The 20,146-nt window shown below is 30.8% G+C and overlaps 3 protein-coding genes across 3 annotated transcripts; all 3 read right to left on the reverse strand.

The window, feature by feature from the left end:
• Nucleotides 1–4,555: 4,555 nt before the first annotated feature.
• On the reverse strand, nucleotides 4,556–7,094 carry LOC145743439 (uncharacterized). The gene is made up of 4 exons (XM_082561397.1): nucleotides 6,920–7,094; nucleotides 6,728–6,769; nucleotides 5,760–5,978; nucleotides 4,556–5,038 (listed from the first exon to the last, which is right to left on the reverse strand). The coding sequence occupies exons 1-4, from the start codon at nucleotides 6,988–6,990 to the stop codon at nucleotides 4,915–4,917; spliced, it is 456 nt and encodes a 151-aa protein (XP_082417523.1). The 5' UTR covers nucleotides 6,991–7,094; the 3' UTR covers nucleotides 4,556–4,914.
• A 2,755-nt stretch (nucleotides 7,095–9,849) lies between these two features.
• LOC145743540 (uncharacterized) lies at nucleotides 9,850–11,449 on the reverse strand. Its single transcript, XM_082561526.1, has 3 exons — nucleotides 11,319–11,449; nucleotides 10,975–11,247; nucleotides 9,850–10,089 (listed from the first exon to the last, which is right to left on the reverse strand). Exons 1-3 carry the CDS (start codon nucleotides 11,405–11,407, stop codon nucleotides 9,996–9,998), a joined length of 456 nt encoding a protein of 151 aa, XP_082417652.1. The 5' UTR covers nucleotides 11,408–11,449; the 3' UTR covers nucleotides 9,850–9,995.
• Nucleotides 11,450–12,272: 823 nt separating this feature from the next.
• On the reverse strand, nucleotides 12,273–19,192 carry LOC145742125 (glial fibrillary acidic protein-like). Its single transcript, XM_082559887.1, has 12 exons — nucleotides 19,051–19,192; nucleotides 18,892–18,972; nucleotides 18,258–18,324; nucleotides 17,735–17,933; nucleotides 17,021–17,178; nucleotides 16,505–16,661; nucleotides 16,228–16,392; nucleotides 15,501–15,626; nucleotides 15,226–15,306; nucleotides 14,685–14,824; nucleotides 14,109–14,206; nucleotides 12,273–12,998 (listed from the first exon to the last, which is right to left on the reverse strand). Exons 1-12 carry the CDS (start codon nucleotides 19,121–19,123, stop codon nucleotides 12,913–12,915), a joined length of 1,431 nt encoding a protein of 476 aa, XP_082416013.1. The 5' UTR covers nucleotides 19,124–19,192; the 3' UTR covers nucleotides 12,273–12,912.
• Between the last annotated feature and the right edge of the window lie 954 nt (nucleotides 19,193–20,146).

The raw sequence follows: 20,146 nt of genomic DNA on the forward strand, positions 1-20,146 counted from the left end.
ACGTGATGTAATCCAATAGCCTACGCCCTGGATTGCCATGTTTTTAAATCTCCGCGTTACTACGACGTGGCGTGTTCGAGGCCCAAACATAACAACCGTTATTATAAAAGGAAATACCCGGTCGAACATTAAATACTCAATGGAGGCGCGTGGCCTTTGAAGAGAGTTGAAAAGAATATTTGACAATAGTAAACAAGCAAGCACTGACCAGGCTATAAATGGTTTTGGTGGATTAGTTTAACTTTACCGACAAACCATCGAAAACAATATTTACAGTACCTAAGCCTTAAACATTGTTTCTATTCTTTTTAATTAAAATTTAAAGTGACATTTTTATCAGTTTGCCTAAAAATACTTTGCAATATTTTAAAATGTAAGTTACGGTATTTCTATTTTGTTTTTAGGGCATGAAGAGTTTATAACAAGGAAATCGAGCCTAAACTCAAGAGCGCATTACGAGCGGGGTATTTTTAAGCTTTAAATGATGTAACTTGTCCTTGAAAATAAACGACGCGCCCTTTCATTATTATAGTTGTCACTTCTATTTATGCGTTTGTTAGAAAATAACACGTTGAAGATTATTTTTACCATTTGCGTTAGGGATTATTTATAACAAAGCGTTTGGACATCCATTATGATACGTGATAACCCCTTTAAAAATATTTACAATTTTTGGTTAACCTAATTGTATTTTTACCAGTACAGCGACAGTTTAAGGCGTGTTAAGCTATTGGTTTTTTGTTTTTAGGGGTATTTTTAAATGTTTTGCGATACGCTAAAACGAATATTACTTCATTACCACGGGACCACTACTTTTCTCCCAAAAATCGAACAAATATTCATAAGATCGATATTTTTTCTTGTTCTTTCATGCCCATAAGACACATGTTTTGTTTAATTTTTACAGAAAATAAGTCGAATTTAATTTCTATCGAACTCGTCACGTGTAAATTTATGCACACAAATCTTCTTACTCAAATACCCAGTTACGCCAAAATAATGTACGCGTAAATCTGGGCAAATATAATTTCAAGTACGCTAGGGTTCGATAACCCGTTTCCCGACATTGATTGAACGAGTATAGATTTACCAGAATTTTAAAGAACAGCGTGTTAAAATTTGTGACGTCACGGCCACGAAACTACTACGTCATTGTTGATCGGAAATTATTCGGGGCCAATGTGACTCGGCGTTTTTTGTATAGATTAAATTTTTATTGAAAAAATGGGTAAAAAAAATATTTGGCATTTTTACCGGAAAATTCTCCCTGATTCAACTAAAACAACTTGTTTTATTCAGTTGAATAAATAATATAAACACCATTTCATACCTACATGGTGGTGATTTCATAAGAAAAGCAAATATCGCTTTTGAAAATTTTTTACGTCGACTTATTTTCAAAAATTGAATCAAAAAATTTACTCATAGATATAGATAAAAAAAATTCATATTTGGATATGTACACATTGTTCAAATACTCCAGTAAATGATTTATCATTAAAGCAGGCATTCTAAATCCCCACGTGGCAAAAAATGATGAAATCCTGCTATAATATTTTTGTCTTTTTTTTGTTATCAGTTTATGAAATAAGTCTTTATCTTATGATATTTAACAAGGATCAAGAGGCCCTTTCAAATAACGTTAGTCATATTGAAGAGTTGTATAATTAAAGTTTATTTATATTAGTACTGACGTCAATTATCTCTTAATTGGTTATTACGTATCACATTCACGTAAAAATAGAAAATCTTGTGGGGGTTAAGCCGTAATAAGATCACATGTACTTAATATTCGCAAAATATTGACAGGGATAAAAAACGCCCCGTGTTGGTGAAATTGCGCTAAAAATAAAAAGTTAGGGGTTTCTACATTTTAGCACGTAAACACTTCTTGGTAAAAAAAGAATTGTTACACTGAGAAGTCGTATATAGGTTTGGCATTTTTGTGTACTGGTTAAAATTTGATTTTGAATGTCTAATAGCTACCACTTAAAAAATGAGTCATATTAGGGAACACATTCAGTAGAGCATCCTTGAATTTTTTAAGGGTGAAAATGACGTTAAGGGTGCATATATTTGGAAACCAGAAAAAAATAGTATATGAGTAAGTAAACCAGCTGCACTATTCTCACAATCTAAGGGCGAAGTGGTGCTTTTACGACGCGGTTCGAATTCTACTTATTATCAAAGATCGAATGGATTGACTTTTAAAGGGTAAACAATACGCCCCAAAATTTTCTCGGCATTGTAACGATAATCCCGCCTTTGGTCAGGCGTATGGCTTTCTTTGTTTTGATATTACAGCTTGATATGTCACGCGTATTGTATTGTAAAGGGTAAAGCGCTAGATGGTCTTTTATGTAATGTATAATTCACTTGCGAACGGTAAAGTGTAAAAATTGGATCACAAGTTAAACAAAAATAAAATCCACATGCACAGTAATAATATATATTAAGCAACGGAAAAGTTACCAATTGAAAACCGTTTTTAAAGAGTCGTGTAGTACTGCGTTTAGGTAAGAAGTTACCTACAGCACGTTGTAGTAAAGAGGTTACCTATTTCGTCGTCGCATTAACGTCATAACAAAACAACACATCCTACCTAAATACAACATTTTCGAAACTGTAGTACTATGCCTGATAAGAAAATTAATTTAAACTTTATTTGTTTACCTTTTTGGAGTATGTGAGTTTCAGTAAACGCGCCTTTATTTATTTTTGAAATTTGCGATAAGAGCCGTAGTAAATTCTCAGACTGTTGTTGAAATGTTAGAACTATTAATACAACCAACGTGTGTTTGAATTACGTGGGTTTGTGTAATTATACTTAGCTGCCCATTTGATAATATTGACTTATTAAGAAAAATGCAACAACCTTGTTGCAGAATACTTATATTATCGTTTGCAATATTTAATTTACGACCATTTTCTAATAATCCTAGTGTAATTTATTATACTGTACACACATAATTATCGCAAAAATTATTCAAAAGAAGCACGCCCCCTACGTTGCCGAATATTAGAATTATAATTAATAGTACAAGGGTATTTTTTAGTAAACTTTATAAGAAATGTTTACCTTGATTTTAGCCTAAAGTTGCTTAGCAAACATTACTTTGTTAAAAACAAATGTAGTTCCTGTTAAGTCCTATAGTCTGCAATCCGCAATTTAAAAAAAATCGAAGGTAATACAGGCGCTAGGTGGCACTACTCAGCTAGGTATTGCTGACTGAGTTTACTGAACTAACAACCACAAAATTTCCTCACGTATATTATGCCACAACACTACTTCAAAGTATTACCTCAACTACAAACATAGTTATAAGAAAACAAAGTTGAATTATATAGTGCGGACCAACTTCAACTTGGGCTAATTTAGCCCTTGTTAGGCTATAAACTTAAAAAATTGAAAAAAATGACAGTAAAAAAATTGTTTTGTAAATCAACTTTTCTCTGTGATTTGCAAAACTTATTCTCTTTGTGATTTGCAAAACTAACAGAATATATTAGATATAAATCTAAACTTGTTGTTTGTAAAATTATATTCTATACGACCTTGGTTAACTAAAAAAAATGTTAACTAAAAAAATCAGCTTCTGAAATTGACGTTAAAATTAATAATAAAATATTACAGCCTAAAAATATATAAAATCGGAGATAGATAAAAATCTCACTCTATAAATATTTTTTGTTTGAAAATACCGAAATATAAATTAAAAAATGAATAATTTCTTTTTTAATTTAATTTTAGGTTAATAACTGAGTAAGCAGAAATAATTTTCTTTTTTGACCTTATAACCAAAGCCATTTGACACTAAATGGTTAAAAAATACCCATGAGTTATGTTTATATTAAAAAAAGTTATCTACAATCACGTAATGTGTAAAAAATAACAGTAATGTTGTACTATTTCAGATCATAATGCGATAATTGGTTATCGAGTAAAAGGTTAGCGATTTGCAGGTTTATCGTCAAACACAATAATGCCATTACAGCTTGACAGATTTGTTTAAAGATATCTAATATTAGAAAATCAGAACAGGTTCGCCCGGCATATATGCCCAAATACATAAATGTTAACGTCGAACCAACCATTATTATCTTATCAAAGTTAGACTGCTGCTTGCGTCACCAAATGATATCACACAGTAAAATGACATGTTTCATGCGTGTAGTGTAATACAAAAAAGATAACTTGTGTGGTTATCACGTTTTGGATGTTTAAAAGATGTGTTTTTTGTTTATCATTCCGTTGTCAAAACGTTGACTAATTTTGTCCTAAATCGTATCAAATATCGTCAACTGCTTAAAAATATATTTTGAAACTGGATACAGAAGGTCTTACACCCCATTTCCGCCTTTTTTTCTTACGAAATCTGGGGTGTGACAAAACATTTTATTGTTCTTTGGTAAAATTCCTGAAATAGATTTCTTGCGCAATTTTTCACTTTCGAAACATAATTGCAATTGGAAACGGTTTTTTTATTGAACAATTAGTTCGAAAAGTATAAAATAAACAAATAAATAACTAAAAAAAATAATTTGAATTGAATGCATTGAACGGCGAAAAAGGGCAATATTAAATTTTACAAAGTAAGGCAAATAAATAAAATTTACACAACACAGGTACAATAGTAGCAAACGTATTTACAGCATATACGTTTAAACAATAAGCATTTAAAATTAAAATAGTATTTAAACCAAGTCAAAAGTTTTACAACAGTTTAATAAATAATCTTTTTTTCAAAATGTATTTTTCTACTTTGAAGTAGTAAACTAAATAAATATTTATTTTTCCATTTTTTAATACATTCTAAATTGCAGTTTATTTTGCGAAGTGAAGCACAGCCTTGTTTTACAGCGGACTACTTCCTTGGAGCGCGTTTACCGGTTTTTTAAACTAGCCAGATCATTTTAGTTGTTTTGTGGATAGAGTTTATTGCATTTGGCTTTTGCACGTTCTCCGGTGTAGCCTTTCATGAACATTTCAACAAGACAATCGTTCCAAAGTTTTCGTTGTTTCGGTACTTTTTGAGATCTGTAAATAATGACTTCGTTATAACTTGAACGTACCGTAAAACTTTATTTACCAAATTTCAAGCTCAAAAAATTTGAATATTATAATTTGAAATGTTTTTTGTTATTGTTAATAAATTTCGATTCTGTATTTTCGCGAACAAGTTCCTAAATTTTTTTTCGGCTGTACTTTGTCCTACACGAAATTCTAGTCAACTCTGTGCGTAAATGTAATGAGGACGCCCATTTTGGTGCTTTACTTATCCAATGCGAACTATTAGAGTGCGACACCTCCCAGGCGTGTAGTAGCCAATTTTCGCTGCGTTGGTATAGCCGCACAGGTGCGTTTTAAAACATGACATGGTATCGAATTCGCTTTTAAACAGGTACAACCATTTTTGCGTAGGATTAAACAAGTTTGTACTGCGAGGTATTCTATTGTAACGGAATGGTGTAGTACCATGTAGAGTAGTCAAATTTTGCGAGAATTTAAAAAATTTACAACTACCGATTGTTTTAACAATTTAATTAGGTTTTATAAACGAACGATTTTATTTCGTATTTATTTATCCTCGATGTGAGAAAGTCGACTTCACGGCCTTAACATAGGGTAAAGTCAGTTACCCCGACCCAGTCTCAGGCAGTTTTTGATGATAATAACTACTAACAGCTTCTCACTCAAAATAAATTTTAATCGAATTAAGAGCCTTAATGAACTCCACTAATACAATCATTGTACTTACAATCCCAATTTTTGCTCAAAACTTTTTCTTTGTTTTTCCTCATTAATCATAGTAATCATTTCAGTAAGTATTGTATCTGGTGTTCTTCTCGTCCTACGACTTCTAGATGTCAGCCTTGAGCCATGTTTATGCGAACTTCCTTGCACAACGTGTTCTAAATCGGCAAAAATTCGGTAAAACATTAACTTTTCCTCTGTAGTAGCTTCATCGCCAAGATATCTATAATAACAATAATAATTTAATGTTATTTTTATATGTCTAATTAATTTATAACACAACAAACTAGAATTACATATATTTTGTACTTAAGGTTCTAACTAAAAGCAAAACATTCACTCAAGAATTAAATTCTAAATTTTCTGGTAATAAAAAAAAATATTAATTTTAGTAATTAAGTTTAGCAAAATCAAAATGGCCGACATGATAAGAGTCACAAAAACGCGAGCAGTTGCCCGAAAAAAAGACATTCATACCGCATATGAAGTATAACAATACCTTTTATATTCATTTGTAAAATAATCAAAAATATGGTACAAATATTAAATGTTTTTAATAATTATCTTTTTCATAAACATAAGTATGTTTTCCAAAATAAACATTTAGTAAAAAAAGTAAAAAAAAAACTAAATAAGCAGTACAATAAAAAACAACTCTAAACCGCCTTGCTTAACCAATATAAAAACAATAAAATTAATTATCTAGCCTAGGAATGCTGAAACACACTTCGGGCGTGGATTGAAAATACTAACAGCCAAATCACGCGTAATTTTAAGCCTTTAATGTCTTAATTATAAGCGGGGGAGGCGAAATCGAAATTACGCAAAAATGTCGCGCACTACCACGCTTTTAGTGATAAAACAGTAACCATTTTGAAATGCATTTAGTTATTTTTGATGTTTAATTTAGTTGTTGCTAATTTATAAAAAATTTATGTTTTGTTTAAAATTCATAATTTTATTAATACTTACTTATTTATAAATCTGTAAACTTTGGCTAAGTCTTCTTCCCGTCTGCAAAACAAAGAATAAAAAGTCAATAAAATTGCTTGCGCAAGTGTTTGGTAATTAGGCTTACATATTACACAAAGTTACGTTTTCTGTAATAGTATTACCAAACAAATATTTGCACTTTGTAATCTAAAGCAAAGTTCGTTTAAATACCTGTTAATGGGTGAAGCCGAAGAAGCAGTAATCGATACCACAATGGTTAACAATATAATATAATTTCTCATATTTACGCAGGATGGCAAAATTTCGGATGCTTTAAATTTACGATAATGAAGATATTTTAATATAAAGTTGATTTATATTTTTTTGTGATCACTAAACGATTTAAGTTACAGCTGTAAAACAAAATAATTGCCATGAATCTATTTGCAACAAAAACTATTTTAAAACCTTTATAATCCGTTTCAAAATATAAAAATCAGTCGTTGCTTTGATACAAATGACAATCTATCCTCAAAAAGTTTTCTTTTTATACTAACGACATTGTTTTGACCACGCCCTTGCAACTCCTACGTATAAATATAGGAAAAAATTCGAACGGTTTCTCCGATTGATTGTTCTATCTACACCTTGCGCTCGTCGAAAGAGAACTACGATTGCTATTTTAATCAGATGTTGATGTTTGTTATTAAAAGCAACGTTGCAGCAAATTTGTTTACGACACTTAAAGCCTTGTTTAATGTTGTAAGACAAACAAACTTAGGACATTGAGTTAAGCAAGAACCTCAAAAGCCATGCAATCATGTTTTTAATTAGAATTATTCATGTCAAAAACTGCCCGCAAACGAATTAAATTTTCTGCCTATCACTTAAACTTAAACTGAATTGTATAGGGTTTAATCAAACTTTTATAGTTCAATTCTGTACAAAAAAGAAAAAAGAAATCGATTTTTGCGTCACTACGAATTGTTTTTGAACCCAAAATATATCACAAATTGCCAGATTCAAATTTAGTCTCTTTTGAAGATTTCGAAAGTCCAAAAATGACAATAATAACACACGATGTAATCATGTCTGCCACTTTTGCCGAAATCCGAACTGTTTAATCCCGGGCAGAGAAAAATGTAATATAGCAATTGTTCACGAAGTATTGAGTCATTTTGATGCCCCAGTCACGTCGGATTATATTCTTTATATTAACTTGCAATTACTCTCACTTCTCTTTACTTTAATCTAACAAAAATGTGGAGTAAAAAATAGAAACACGTCAAGTATTGTTGATTTAATTTTTTCAAGGTATTATTATTTCAAAATCATTAGTAATATTTGGGTGGGGTCAAAGGCTCCCGTAATCCAGGATTCAAGGACACGTCATACGAACTAGGATAATGACTAACTTAATATCCGGTTCAGTAACAAAGTCCTTTTTGTTTCCCGAACCCCTCTATTTCTATGCCACAAATTTTCCGTTGCTACTCTGCAAGATGTTTAGTGTTGATATTTTTTATCTCATTTCCTATTGGCTGGTGCAAATCTCAGCTATTCATGCACTTTGCTGTTGATGTAAGAAAGTTGTCAGATTTTATCGCAACCTAGTCTGATGGTCAATAAACTCTTTGTTTATTTTCGTGGGCGGGCTGTGCGTTGTTTATTATGCGTCATGGTTATTTGTAGAGTGAAGTGTATGCAGCAAAATGAAATAACCTCTTGACTTGCAATTGCATTTTTTCACGATCAAGACATTAGTTGCGTATTACACAACCTACAGTCTACTAACTATGTCGAACATAGTTTACGTTAAGACATGTCTAAAAAATCCGAACAGATCACTTAAGTGATGTTATTATAACTTGCAAATAATGTTTAAGATTACTTTGATTATTTTGGGTTTCTTGAATTGTGTAATAGCGAAGATGTGTTTTTGTTTACTTAGGATGGTAAACATGAACGCTCAAATTTATCTTACACCGAAACAAACGGATTACGTCTAAACATTGTTTGATACGGTTTTAATTTTATAGATACCCATCCAAATAGGAATTTGATTACAAAAAAATGAAAGCTAATCTTAAAAAATATACACTTGAGGCAAGACATCGAAAACGTTTGACCCGGTTTGCTGAGTTTAACAACAATTTGTTTTTTTAATCAAAAGTGGCCAAATATTAAGAGTACGAGTCACGTGATATGTTGCATAGCAGTAAAATTAAAATAAGTACTTGGCTGTTTTTCATTTGAGCAAACGCTCATTTAAGCACGCAATTTTAACTTTAATTATTACAACGCATTTTTATCAAAGGTACGCGACATGTTAAAAATTTTACACGAAATTTTTCCCGCATTTGGGCCATGGTTAATTAACCCAATTGGTTTATGTCAATAAACGAAAACTTTTTAAACAAATTTCTTTAACTAATCATTGGTGACGTCAATCAAGTGGTTACCTGGCGCATTTAACCAACAACATACGTTTAGTGTCTATATCAATAAAACAAAGGTGTTTAAAATTTGGTTTTAAATTAGGAAATATATACCGTAGCTTTTAACATTTGCAACTGAAAGTTGTGAACTACCAAACTCCATTCAATTAAACGTTAGCTGTTGCATTTAATTAATTACGTCAATTATCGTATTTAATAAAACTAACGTCAATTGTAGAATTCAATTTGTAGTTTTCCAGTCAGATTTTCTTTCCAGATATTGCCATTTTTACAACATTTGTCAAAGTTGTCAGCCTACAAAGAAAATGCCGACAAGAGACAATTTTCGTGTCTACGTGTTTAATTTCGTTTGCATTAGATACTATCGTGACGATATGGTTACATTAGTTGTTTGCCAACTCGTTATGCATGCGAACTCTGTAGTAGACAGCGCAGCTAAATCGCTGTAATTGGTTAAAAACGTTAAGAATCAAGGTTACGCTAGTTGTGTGCACAACACACTATGTAATTAAAAAAAAGGAGGCATGCGGGCTGGAAAAGGTGTGTAGATACTATAAGATCGCTATTTGCTTAAGAGTTCAACATAATAAACCCAAATATACACAAACAATGAATTTTGGGTCACCCTAGATCACAAAACGTAATTTTGGAAACAAAACCTATATTTCTCGATGGCGAAAATTCTTGATTTTACAAATTTTATTTAATGAATTAACAGAACGATCGTTTAACAAATTTTTTAAAATCGATCAAAACAATTTTGCACATTATTAGTCATGGTGCACACAAAATTTAGAATAAAACTATTGCATTGTTAAATGTTTAGTAGTTTTAAAGCAACTTTTTACTTAAAAACACATTTTGAAAGCAAAGACCAGGTCGTTGATATCTTTTACCATTGGCATTGCGTTGTCGAGGCAAGCATTGGAAGGTTGATTGTCCCTGTAAAAATAAAATTGTTATAGTAAAGCTTCAACCTTTATTATGAAAGCCTTTTAATAAAAAAACAAGTTTTGGGGTGCGCGGAAAAATTTACGCTGCGGTCATATTGCTACAAGCAAATAGATTGGGACCGGCAAAGAGGTTTAAACGGCGCCTGTAAAGCCGACAGCCATCTTGTATCAATAATAAAATACTTAAAATCCCTTATTGTTTTACGATCACCGTTTTTAAACTTTAATTTATCTAATAAAATCTAATCCATTTTTAAATCGCTTAAACGCTATTGGTTTATTTTTATTTAAAAAGTGGGATGGGCTATCACGTGACACTTCTGTAAAATTTAATCAATATCGTAATGTGTACATTTGTATCAAATAAACGGTGATATATGATTGGCTGTTTGTATTTAAATGTGTATTTAAAATTATGTTGTAACATTCTTCAAAGAGATAAGGTGTTTTTGGTATCCATTGTATACATACCCACCCCCATATGACAATAATTGTCCCGTGACAGTGTTTAGTAATGAGAACCTTCTAACGACGTTATTTAAATTCCAAAACGTTACTATTGGGCGTTATTTCGTTTGCTTTTAAAAGTAAATACCTCTGGGGGGAATTTAAGCTTCTTATTTTGAGTAAAAATTGAGTTGTTTACTGAATCGCAACATGAAAATATTTCAATAACAAAAAATAAAAAAATCTCCCCACCCACACACGCTGCATTAAGAAAATAATTTGTTTACCAATTTTTAAATTCCGAAATCTACTTTGTTTTCATTTTACATCCTAAACGTATTTTTCTTTCGTATTACTGATACGCTATAGATCATTTTAAAAAAACATAAAAGAAGAATACCCTACTGTTAAATTATTTCGACCTTACCTTCCTAGTACGTTTAACAAAGCGTTTGTTGCCAATTGGTCTTTAAATTTGGTTCCAACATGTGTGATATCCCCCATCGAGTATCTAGCGACTCGTGGTTCAAACTTCTGCGAGCTGGCGCTGGCGAGCTGATTTTGTAAATCATCGTCGTCGTAAGAGTTATCCTGACTTTGCAAAAGCTGTTGAATTAATTGGTATTGGACCGGAGTAAATTTCTGTTCTACTGATCTTTCGTCTTCTTGTAATTGTGTTGGTAATATAGTTTTAGTATCCCTGAAAAATGTGAGACGTTACAAAATGCTTAGTTTAAATTATTTTTGTATGAGTTAGGATAGTCTGCTTACCTTAATACGCTTCCTTGGACATTTATCGCTGTGCAAACGATTAAACAAAATAAAATCAGATTTTTTCGGCTTGTTAAGACTACCCCCATTTTATATATTTTAAATTTAATCTAGTTTAAGTTACTTTATCTAAATTCAAAATTAATTGATTAGCGCTGTTAGCCAATCTTATTAAATGTAATGTCTTGTTTTTTTCCTTAGACAAAATAACGGTTACGCTGGCGCAAATAACCAACTAGTTTTATATAATATAGTTAAAAATTAACAAGGGATTTACGTTCTAACTTTATTCCACCAAAATTAGGCATGTCACAGTTTGTCAAATCTGAATGGCGTTTAGCAGATTAAACATTTGAATTTATAGAAAATCTGTTTAACACTAAATATTTCTAGCGACGCTTACCATATGCTTAATTAGGCAATCGCAAACAAATCTGAGCCTAAATTTTTGTTAACATCGCCTTGGCGTAATAAGTGTGCCACGAACCCACATGTTTGTGACTTGTATTTGTTCAATGACGTCACATCCGACGAGGATTCTGATAATTTGACACTATGACATTACGAAATTGTCAGGTTTTAATCGATTTTCAATATTGTAAAATACAAAGCACATAGTTTCTTCATTAAAATCTATTATCGAATCGATTAGGGTCTTTATACCTTTATGACACCCTTATGATTTATCTGTTTATAGTCCCTTTCTTACGTTTTATCTGCACAGTTTAGTTTACTTAGTTAAGAGCTTTCAAATATGTTATTTTTACTAATCTGACGCCTTTGTATTACCACAATGATTGTGTTAGATAAAATTTATCAAAAATTGGGCCCTTTATGTTTACTGTCTAACAATTACTAAAGTGGGGCTCCCAATAACCTTATGTCTATTTTTTATTTGACTCAAACTACGCTTTACCACTTTTGAGATTTAATGATAAAGCATGCTGACAAAAATTGCTTTCAAAATTTTATTGAATTTGCTACATCTAAATTATAACTTGTAAATATAAAAAGGCAGCATTACTACAACTACGCAAAACGAGCTAAAACTCATGGTTATAAAGCACTGCATAAGAGCGAAAAAAATATGATTATTGAAAACTAGGTAAAATTGCATCAATAATTAGTTTTAAATTTGTATAAAGAGTCAGCACATGCCCACAGCGGCATTATAAGTAAGTGTACACTTAATACGATTTTAATTAGCTTGCATTTAAAAAAATAATTATATGGAGCTTCCATATAGGTATTATATATACCTCCTACATTGATACGATTTCTACAAATTCATCTACGCTATATATGCTTCTTTAACGCGGAGGAAAGTCGAAATGCTATAGCTAGAAATTGACAAACATTTTTTTTGCAATTTTTTTTGATTTATTTCAGTGAATTTTAATCTAAATACATTGAATTACAAGCATACGCTAAAGGGCAATCAGACACTTTCAATCAAAAGCATTTCATTTTTTGAAGTTCACAAGGAAAATTAGATTTTTTGCCGAATTTATTTTATTACTCTATAACTAACAGAGGCAAAAGCGGGTTTTGATCTACATTGGCGTATAGCATCTTTTGGAACGGCGTCACGTGACTAGATTTCACTTTCCGAGTCTGAAGAAGAGGAAGATGATCCGGACTTTGAGTTTTCTTTTTTGTGGACGGTCTTGGTGGTCTCAACTGCGTGAACAAGATAAATAACTCCCTTATTTACGATATACCTTATTGGAATAGTTTTGTCTAATTGGAAAATTTCAAATGTTTAAACAACAGAAACTTTCGTTAGGAAATAAAATACCGTAACAAATTCTACAAAACTCTTTATATTTTTGTTAAAATAATAAATCATTTTTTTAGAAGTTCTACGAAATCTTAAAATTTCGATCAAAATTAAACTTGAAAATGACGTAATTAAAACGTGAACTTTGAATACCTAGAAAAAAGTTTTTTATTGAATTAACTTTTTTCAAAGCTGCGAAATTCGACTCTTTTAAAATTGATTTCATCAATTTTTAATGAGGTTTTAACTCGTTTAAAACGATCAACAAGCGAGCGGGTGAGAGTGTTAAAACATGTTCATGTTAATGAACAGAAATTAGGAAACAGATATTCATTTAAATCATTATCGATTTCATTACTGTCAAATTAATATCATGTGTTATAATATGTTTAAGTACGAACAGCGTTAGTATAATTATAAAACAGCAAATTTGTAAATTAATTTTCGACCTTCCTCCGTATATTGCAAAATAATTAAGTAAAAAAAAATTTAGTGGGCGATATAATCTATTTAAATTTTTGTTTTGCATATATTTTTATATAATGCTTCTTAGTACGTAGAGAATTTAACACAAAAAATTTGCAATAGTTCTTAAATTTAAAAAATATTAAAAAATTTAAGGCCATTCAAATGCTAAATTGAAAAAAAAGCATTTTAACCATTTTTTTATAAATCTGTCTGACTTAATGGTCTAGGCGGCACTTTGTCGCCCCCTTCCGGAAAAATTAACTAAGTGGCCGGAGATTCACACTTGAACATGACGTCATCGTTACCAGTGACGTCATCGTTACCAGTGACGTCATCATCATTGACTACGTCACCTAACATATCGACTACGTCACCTAACATATCGACTAACTCGTCGTCAATAAGACCCTCGCTTATTATATCCTGTGAAGTCCGCTTCGGGGATCTAGGACTTACTTGGTTTGGGCTTTTCACGTTTTCAGGCACAAACGTGTAATAAGTCCTACGCATTTCGTAACCCTTTTTAACGTCACTGGCCTTACCCGTTACTGTTTTTTCCTCCACTGTGATTGACTTGTTAGCAGTTTGGTTGTACGACGCGCTCGATGTCTCAAGAGATAAACTCGACTGGCCTCCAATTCTGAGAAAATAATGTCAAACTATTAAATAGTGAAACTGTTTTTTATTGGTTAATACGAAACCAATAAAAAAAAGTCAAAGTTTCAAAGTCAAAAAAGTTGTCATATATATTGGTAATACAATAAGCAAGTTTTGTTTAAATAAAACAAGTCCGTAACAAAATGTAAAAATATAATTCTTTAACGTTAAGTAAAAAACTTAAACCGCCATAATTGCATTTGATTTAAAAAAAACTTTTTATTTACTAATACTGAAGTAACTTTTTGATCTAAAATAGGCTGTAATGAATTCCTTTAACCTAACAACAGCGTCACGTGGCTAATGTTACCGCTCAATCCATGTGACCGATGTTACCGCTTACGCCACGTGGCTAATGTTACCGCTCAAGTCACATTGGCGACATTACCGCCACTGCTACCGTTTTTTGTGGCAACCAATAGCAAAGTTAAATTATTATTAAAAAAAATTAAAACACTAACCGAATTTCCTCTCCCTCAAGCAGCTGCCTGTAAGTTTGAATCTCTAGATCAAGAGACAGTTTAACGTTCAACAATTCGTTATAATCCAACAAATGGCGCGAAACTTTGTCGTGAGAACATTTCAAGTCTGCCTCCAAATCCTAAAATAATATTTCATGTTTGTAAATATAAAAAAGTGTCAACTTTACTGTATGTATAAATAATAGATAACGACAAGGTAAAAATAAGTAATACTAATAGTATTACATGAAGTGTCATGCTGTCAAATCACCGAAACGTATTATATCGAATACTAAATGGACATTTAAACGAAACCTGTGTCTAAAAAGTCATTATACCGAAACATTCTTTTTCTTCTTACCTTATTTGACCCTTACTTGGCATTAGAAAATGGCCTGTAATATCTTGAAAAATTTTGACCCAAATCTAAGTTAAATAGCGTTTTTATAATTACGTCCCCCCACAAAAAAAAGGTTTTTGAAATTATGGGCGCATACCGTCGTCATATCGAGTTAAATGTCCTTTGTAATAATTAACTCACAGCAATTTTATCCTGGAACGCACTAGTATCACGTTGATATCTGTTCTCAGCTTCCTCCAATCTATCTTCCATAGAAAAGTTCTAAAATGTTAAGGGTTTCTTTACCAATATGTTAACGACAATCTAACAACCAATTTTGGGAATTACATTTTCCATAACATACCTAACCAGCTAATTAAGAAGAAGTTAGCCAAAAGCCAACATTATAAAAGCAACCAAGGTTTGTTTTAAAAAAAATGTATAAAATCGTTAAAAAAGATATAAACAATTCTAACGTTGGCACGAAGTGTTTCCAACTCTGTGGTAACAGTTTGTAGTTGTCTTTTTGTTTCAAAAACCGAAGTTTTTGTTTCCTTATTTGCTGAATTCTCGTCTTTCAGTTGGGCAGTTAAATCATTGACCTAAACATTTATAAACCCAATAATAATAATAATATACAGAAAAATTGCGAAAACGATTTGCAAAATAAAATAAATGTATGAACATGTTTACATTAAGTAAGCAAAACTCCTTTATAATTTACTTCTTTAGGCCTTAAACAGAGCAAATATTTGTTTTAAGCGGCAGAGCAATACACTATTAAACTGTGCCTAAAAGTATACGCCCTAACAATACACATATCTTTTAATTCCTAAATGTTAACTACACAGCTTAAGTGCATGTTCAGCTTATCTAAAGGTTAAACTTCACTTGACAATTTGTTATTTTAGGTGCTAAGAGAGATGACTTTGTAGTTAATCCTAGTGTAACGTGGCAACATAATCTAAAAACTAATAACTTATTTTTTTCAACCACAAATTTATTCAACACACTAGTAAATGTACGTTTTTAAACAGCATATCACAACAGAAACTGATACAATTTAAAACACAGGTTATTTAGACTACATTCAAATACTATGTGTTTGATATAGTACATTTATTAGTAAATGTAACAATATAACTAAAAAGGCACCCCTATGTTATACAATGTTTTTGTTATTGCTTTTAAATAAACACCTACCTTAGTCTTGTAATACTGTTCCACCTCAATCTTGTTGTTTTGTGTAAGTTGTTCATATGCTGCTCTTATATCACGAAGACTCTCTGAAAGATCAATCTGAGATCCTTCCACAGGTATATCAGTTGTAGTCATTGAGTTAAGTTGGTCTGTAAGAGCCCTTATATCCTGAATTTTAAAACTTAAAATTGTTTTCATGAAAGAGAAATTGACCTTCAAAAAATAGTAGAAAAATATATATACTTAAAAATATTTTGTACCAACATAACTATCTTTCTACCTCATCACTTGCTCTTCGTATAAGATCAATTTCCTCCCGGAGTGACTCCACATTCCCCTCCAGTTCGACTCTAGCCAAAGTTGCAAGATCCACATCTTTTCGAAGTGATTTCACTTCATCTTCTGCATCTTCTCGATCTTCAATCTCTCTTTCAAGTCTGACAGAAAAAAAACTTAAAATTACGTTACTAAAAATATTTAGAATTTGTTTAATCAGCTTTTAATAATATTGCAACTTTTTCAAATAGAATCTCATTAACATATATATTATCAAAAATATACACAACTAAATAAACCTTTCAGGCAGTTAGAAACAAACATTGTTAATGAGGCACTTATGTAAAATAAGAATGTAAATAAACAACTAAATTACAGTATCACAACACAAAGAAAAAAGAAGACTACAAACCACAGTCGCACTCCAACAAAATAAATAGAGTGACCCTGTGACTTTAAAGATACATAACAATAATAAACTTGTTTTTTAAATCTCAAATGGAAAATTTGAATAGCATACCGTTTTTGAACATCGAGCAATTCACGTTGACAATTTTCCAACTCAATTTCAACATTTGTCTTCGCATAAATAGTTTGCTCGATTTCTTTTTGAATCTTTTTAACAGTTTCTTCATATATGGCACTTGCACAACTTGGTGTTGTTCTAGACGCTTCGAGCTTAAAAAGAAGTGATTCAAAATTAAACTTTTTCTAAACAACGTTTTAAAATTTGCTTTTTTAAATTATAAAAATAATTAAATTAATGCCAAAACAGAAGTTAACTTTAGAAAATCAAAGGAATTACATGTAACAATATATTTACTTTCTTAATTTTTAATATATTATTAATTAAGATATTGTGCTGTTATCAAATCAATTTTTAAACAAAAAGTTTCTGATTATTGATAAGGAAGTAGTAAAGATTTTATGCGTTTTTTAACAAGATCATAAATTTAAAAAACTGTTTGCTAGTGATTTAAGATTAATCATAAATCAAGAGGGCGCCAGGTACAAAGTCAACAAAAGGCATGTTGAAAGCGAGACTGTTAACAAATACAACAGTTATCTTATAGCAAACATTAAGCTTAAGACTATATAATAAAATGTGAATTGATGTTGACCCATACCCACAATAAAGCTTCAATTCAATCAGGCTTTACATAATTGATAGGTATAGATATATATATATATATATATATATAAAAACTCCAAAAAATTGATTTTATTATTTTACCTGCTTGATCTTGGCTTCAAGCACCTGGTTTGCATGAACAAGACCTCGAACCTTTTCAATATAAGTCACAAAACGATCATTAAGTGATCCTAGTTGCGCCTTTTCATCAGCTCTTGCCATCATTAAAGAAGGAGTTAGCTCTAAACCATCACTCACAGTTACTCGAGTAACGCTTGCTTCTATACTTGCTCCTCCTCGACTAACAATGACATAAAAAATTTATGACTTGAGTTTATATGACTTAAGAGTCTGTGAGCAATAAATTATAAAAAAAAATATTTATTTTATAAAAAAGGCTTAAATTTCTACAAACCCATTGTATTGTTTAGGTTTGTTATTAAACAGATTTAAATACAGGTTTTATTTATTTGTTTTATTTATGAAAATAAAACAAATACCATAATTTTGCTGATACAGGGTTTTTAGAGTTAGTTTAACCGAAATGTATTGTTTAAATAGTTAAAGCGTAAAGTGTTCTAAATAAACATAATTTTACTGTACATAAGATAAATTAATATGTTACTGGTAATGTTGCCTGTATCCAATGTTTCTGTTTCTACTTCCAAAACGGAGCTGATAACTAGATGGAGCTGTTAAACAAAAACTAAATAAATACAATATTAAAACAAATTAAACTAAGTAAAATAAGCATAATTTTACTGAACAAAAACGTTTAATATTTAACTCAAAGTTTATTACTTAAAAAATGTGGTGGTTTTCACCATCTACTAGCAGTTTGTACAAATCAAAACGACATTGTATTATTGTGCCATACAAACTTTACATACTGACAAAAGTCCAAAGGCAACATGACCAGACGAGTAAAAATTCACTTTATTTTATATAAAAATAACATACTGTATTTACTAGAAATGACAAAAGTCGAGTTAATGACATTTTGTAAAAATATATGGACAGTCTAAAGTTTTGGTATCAAAACTTTTTTAACAAAAAACCCAACTTAATTTTAAAACACGTGCGATTCAGTGAAGTACCCATAAAACAATATTCAGTGCTGCCAAAAACAAATGTAATGTAGTTATAATTAAATTCAAAAAAGGCTAGTTGTTTTTTTGATGGCTTAGTTTAAGTATGTTTAGGCCGAATTTTTTGTGTCTTTCAAATTTTTCTTTAAATATATATTTAGTTTTATTTACCAGCCACTTCGCGCTTAGCAGTAACAGTCGTCTTCTGAACACTTCTACTTGATGAATTGTAATTCGCTTTGCTTCCAGAAACTATAAATAGATATAAGGTTTATAAAGTATTCTACTACATCTTACTTTTATTAATTTTATTATCACGAAATAAATTACCTTCTGTTCTTTTTTCAGACTCCATTTTTGCTGGCGTTGATGAAAATACCGGCTTACCAATACTTAGACTCATACACAAATAAAATCTAATTGATTGGTAACTGTTGAAAAAGACACGTTAAATTAACCTTATAAAATGTTACTTAAAACAGCCCTATTTGCTCTTAAGTTTAAAAAACGTTTGAATATAGCACTGTTGAAACGTAACTGCTAAACAAACAAGACGTGATTCAAGATTCAAATGAATTATGGCGTGATAAACTTTAAAATCAACAATATTTTAAAACCAACTGCTTTGAAATTTTTAAATCGTGGGCTACACGTCTTTAATGAATTATAAGTTGTCTACTTAATAAACTGATTTTTTCTTTTGTAAAAATCTTAGCCCAGCGGGGGATTGGGTTCGTTAGAAAACTTGGTAGACCACACACTGTACAGCAATGAGTACTGACATTTTATATCGCTATCGGGGCGTTTCTTTGTTAGCTTTAATTAATAATATATTGCACCTACTACTACCTTGCCGACTAAGTTGAGCAAACACTAGTTAATATTTTATTCTGATACACATAAGTTTGACACAAAATTAAATGTTGCTGTTGTAAGGCCGGTTTTACTTCCATTAACTAATGAAAAAAAATAGTAAAATACTTTGCCAGTATGCTTTTTTTGCGTATCAATAAAACATACATAACGCTCCAAAAAAAACAAGTGAATATAAGTTAGAAGTTCTATCATACAAGTGAATATAAGTTAGAAGTTCTATCATTTTTCTCCCTACATGCTATAATACATATACGCGATACGCAAAAAAAAAATTAAGACTACTACTTGAGTTCTTCGAAAAGTGCCTCCCCATTGTGTAGGTTGTTTTGAATGATACTTAACCCAAGTTTCTGCGAGATTAAAAACTTTTCCTTTTCGAAAATATTTTAATATATATTTTTGGAGCCACAAAAACAATGAAATGCCTTTTATGTTATATAGAACCAGGAAAAACACTAAAATTAAAAATGAAAGTTTTTTTTATAAAATTTCTCAAATTTAGTACATATTTAAGACCTAAACGTTGTTATTATATAACTATCTTTCATTA

This window comes from Corella eumyota, chromosome 2 (genome assembly GCF_963082875.1).
Source record: "Corella eumyota chromosome 2, kaCorEumy4.1, whole genome shotgun sequence".
Taxonomy (NCBI): Eukaryota; Metazoa; Chordata; class Ascidiacea; order Phlebobranchia; family Corellidae; genus Corella; species Corella eumyota.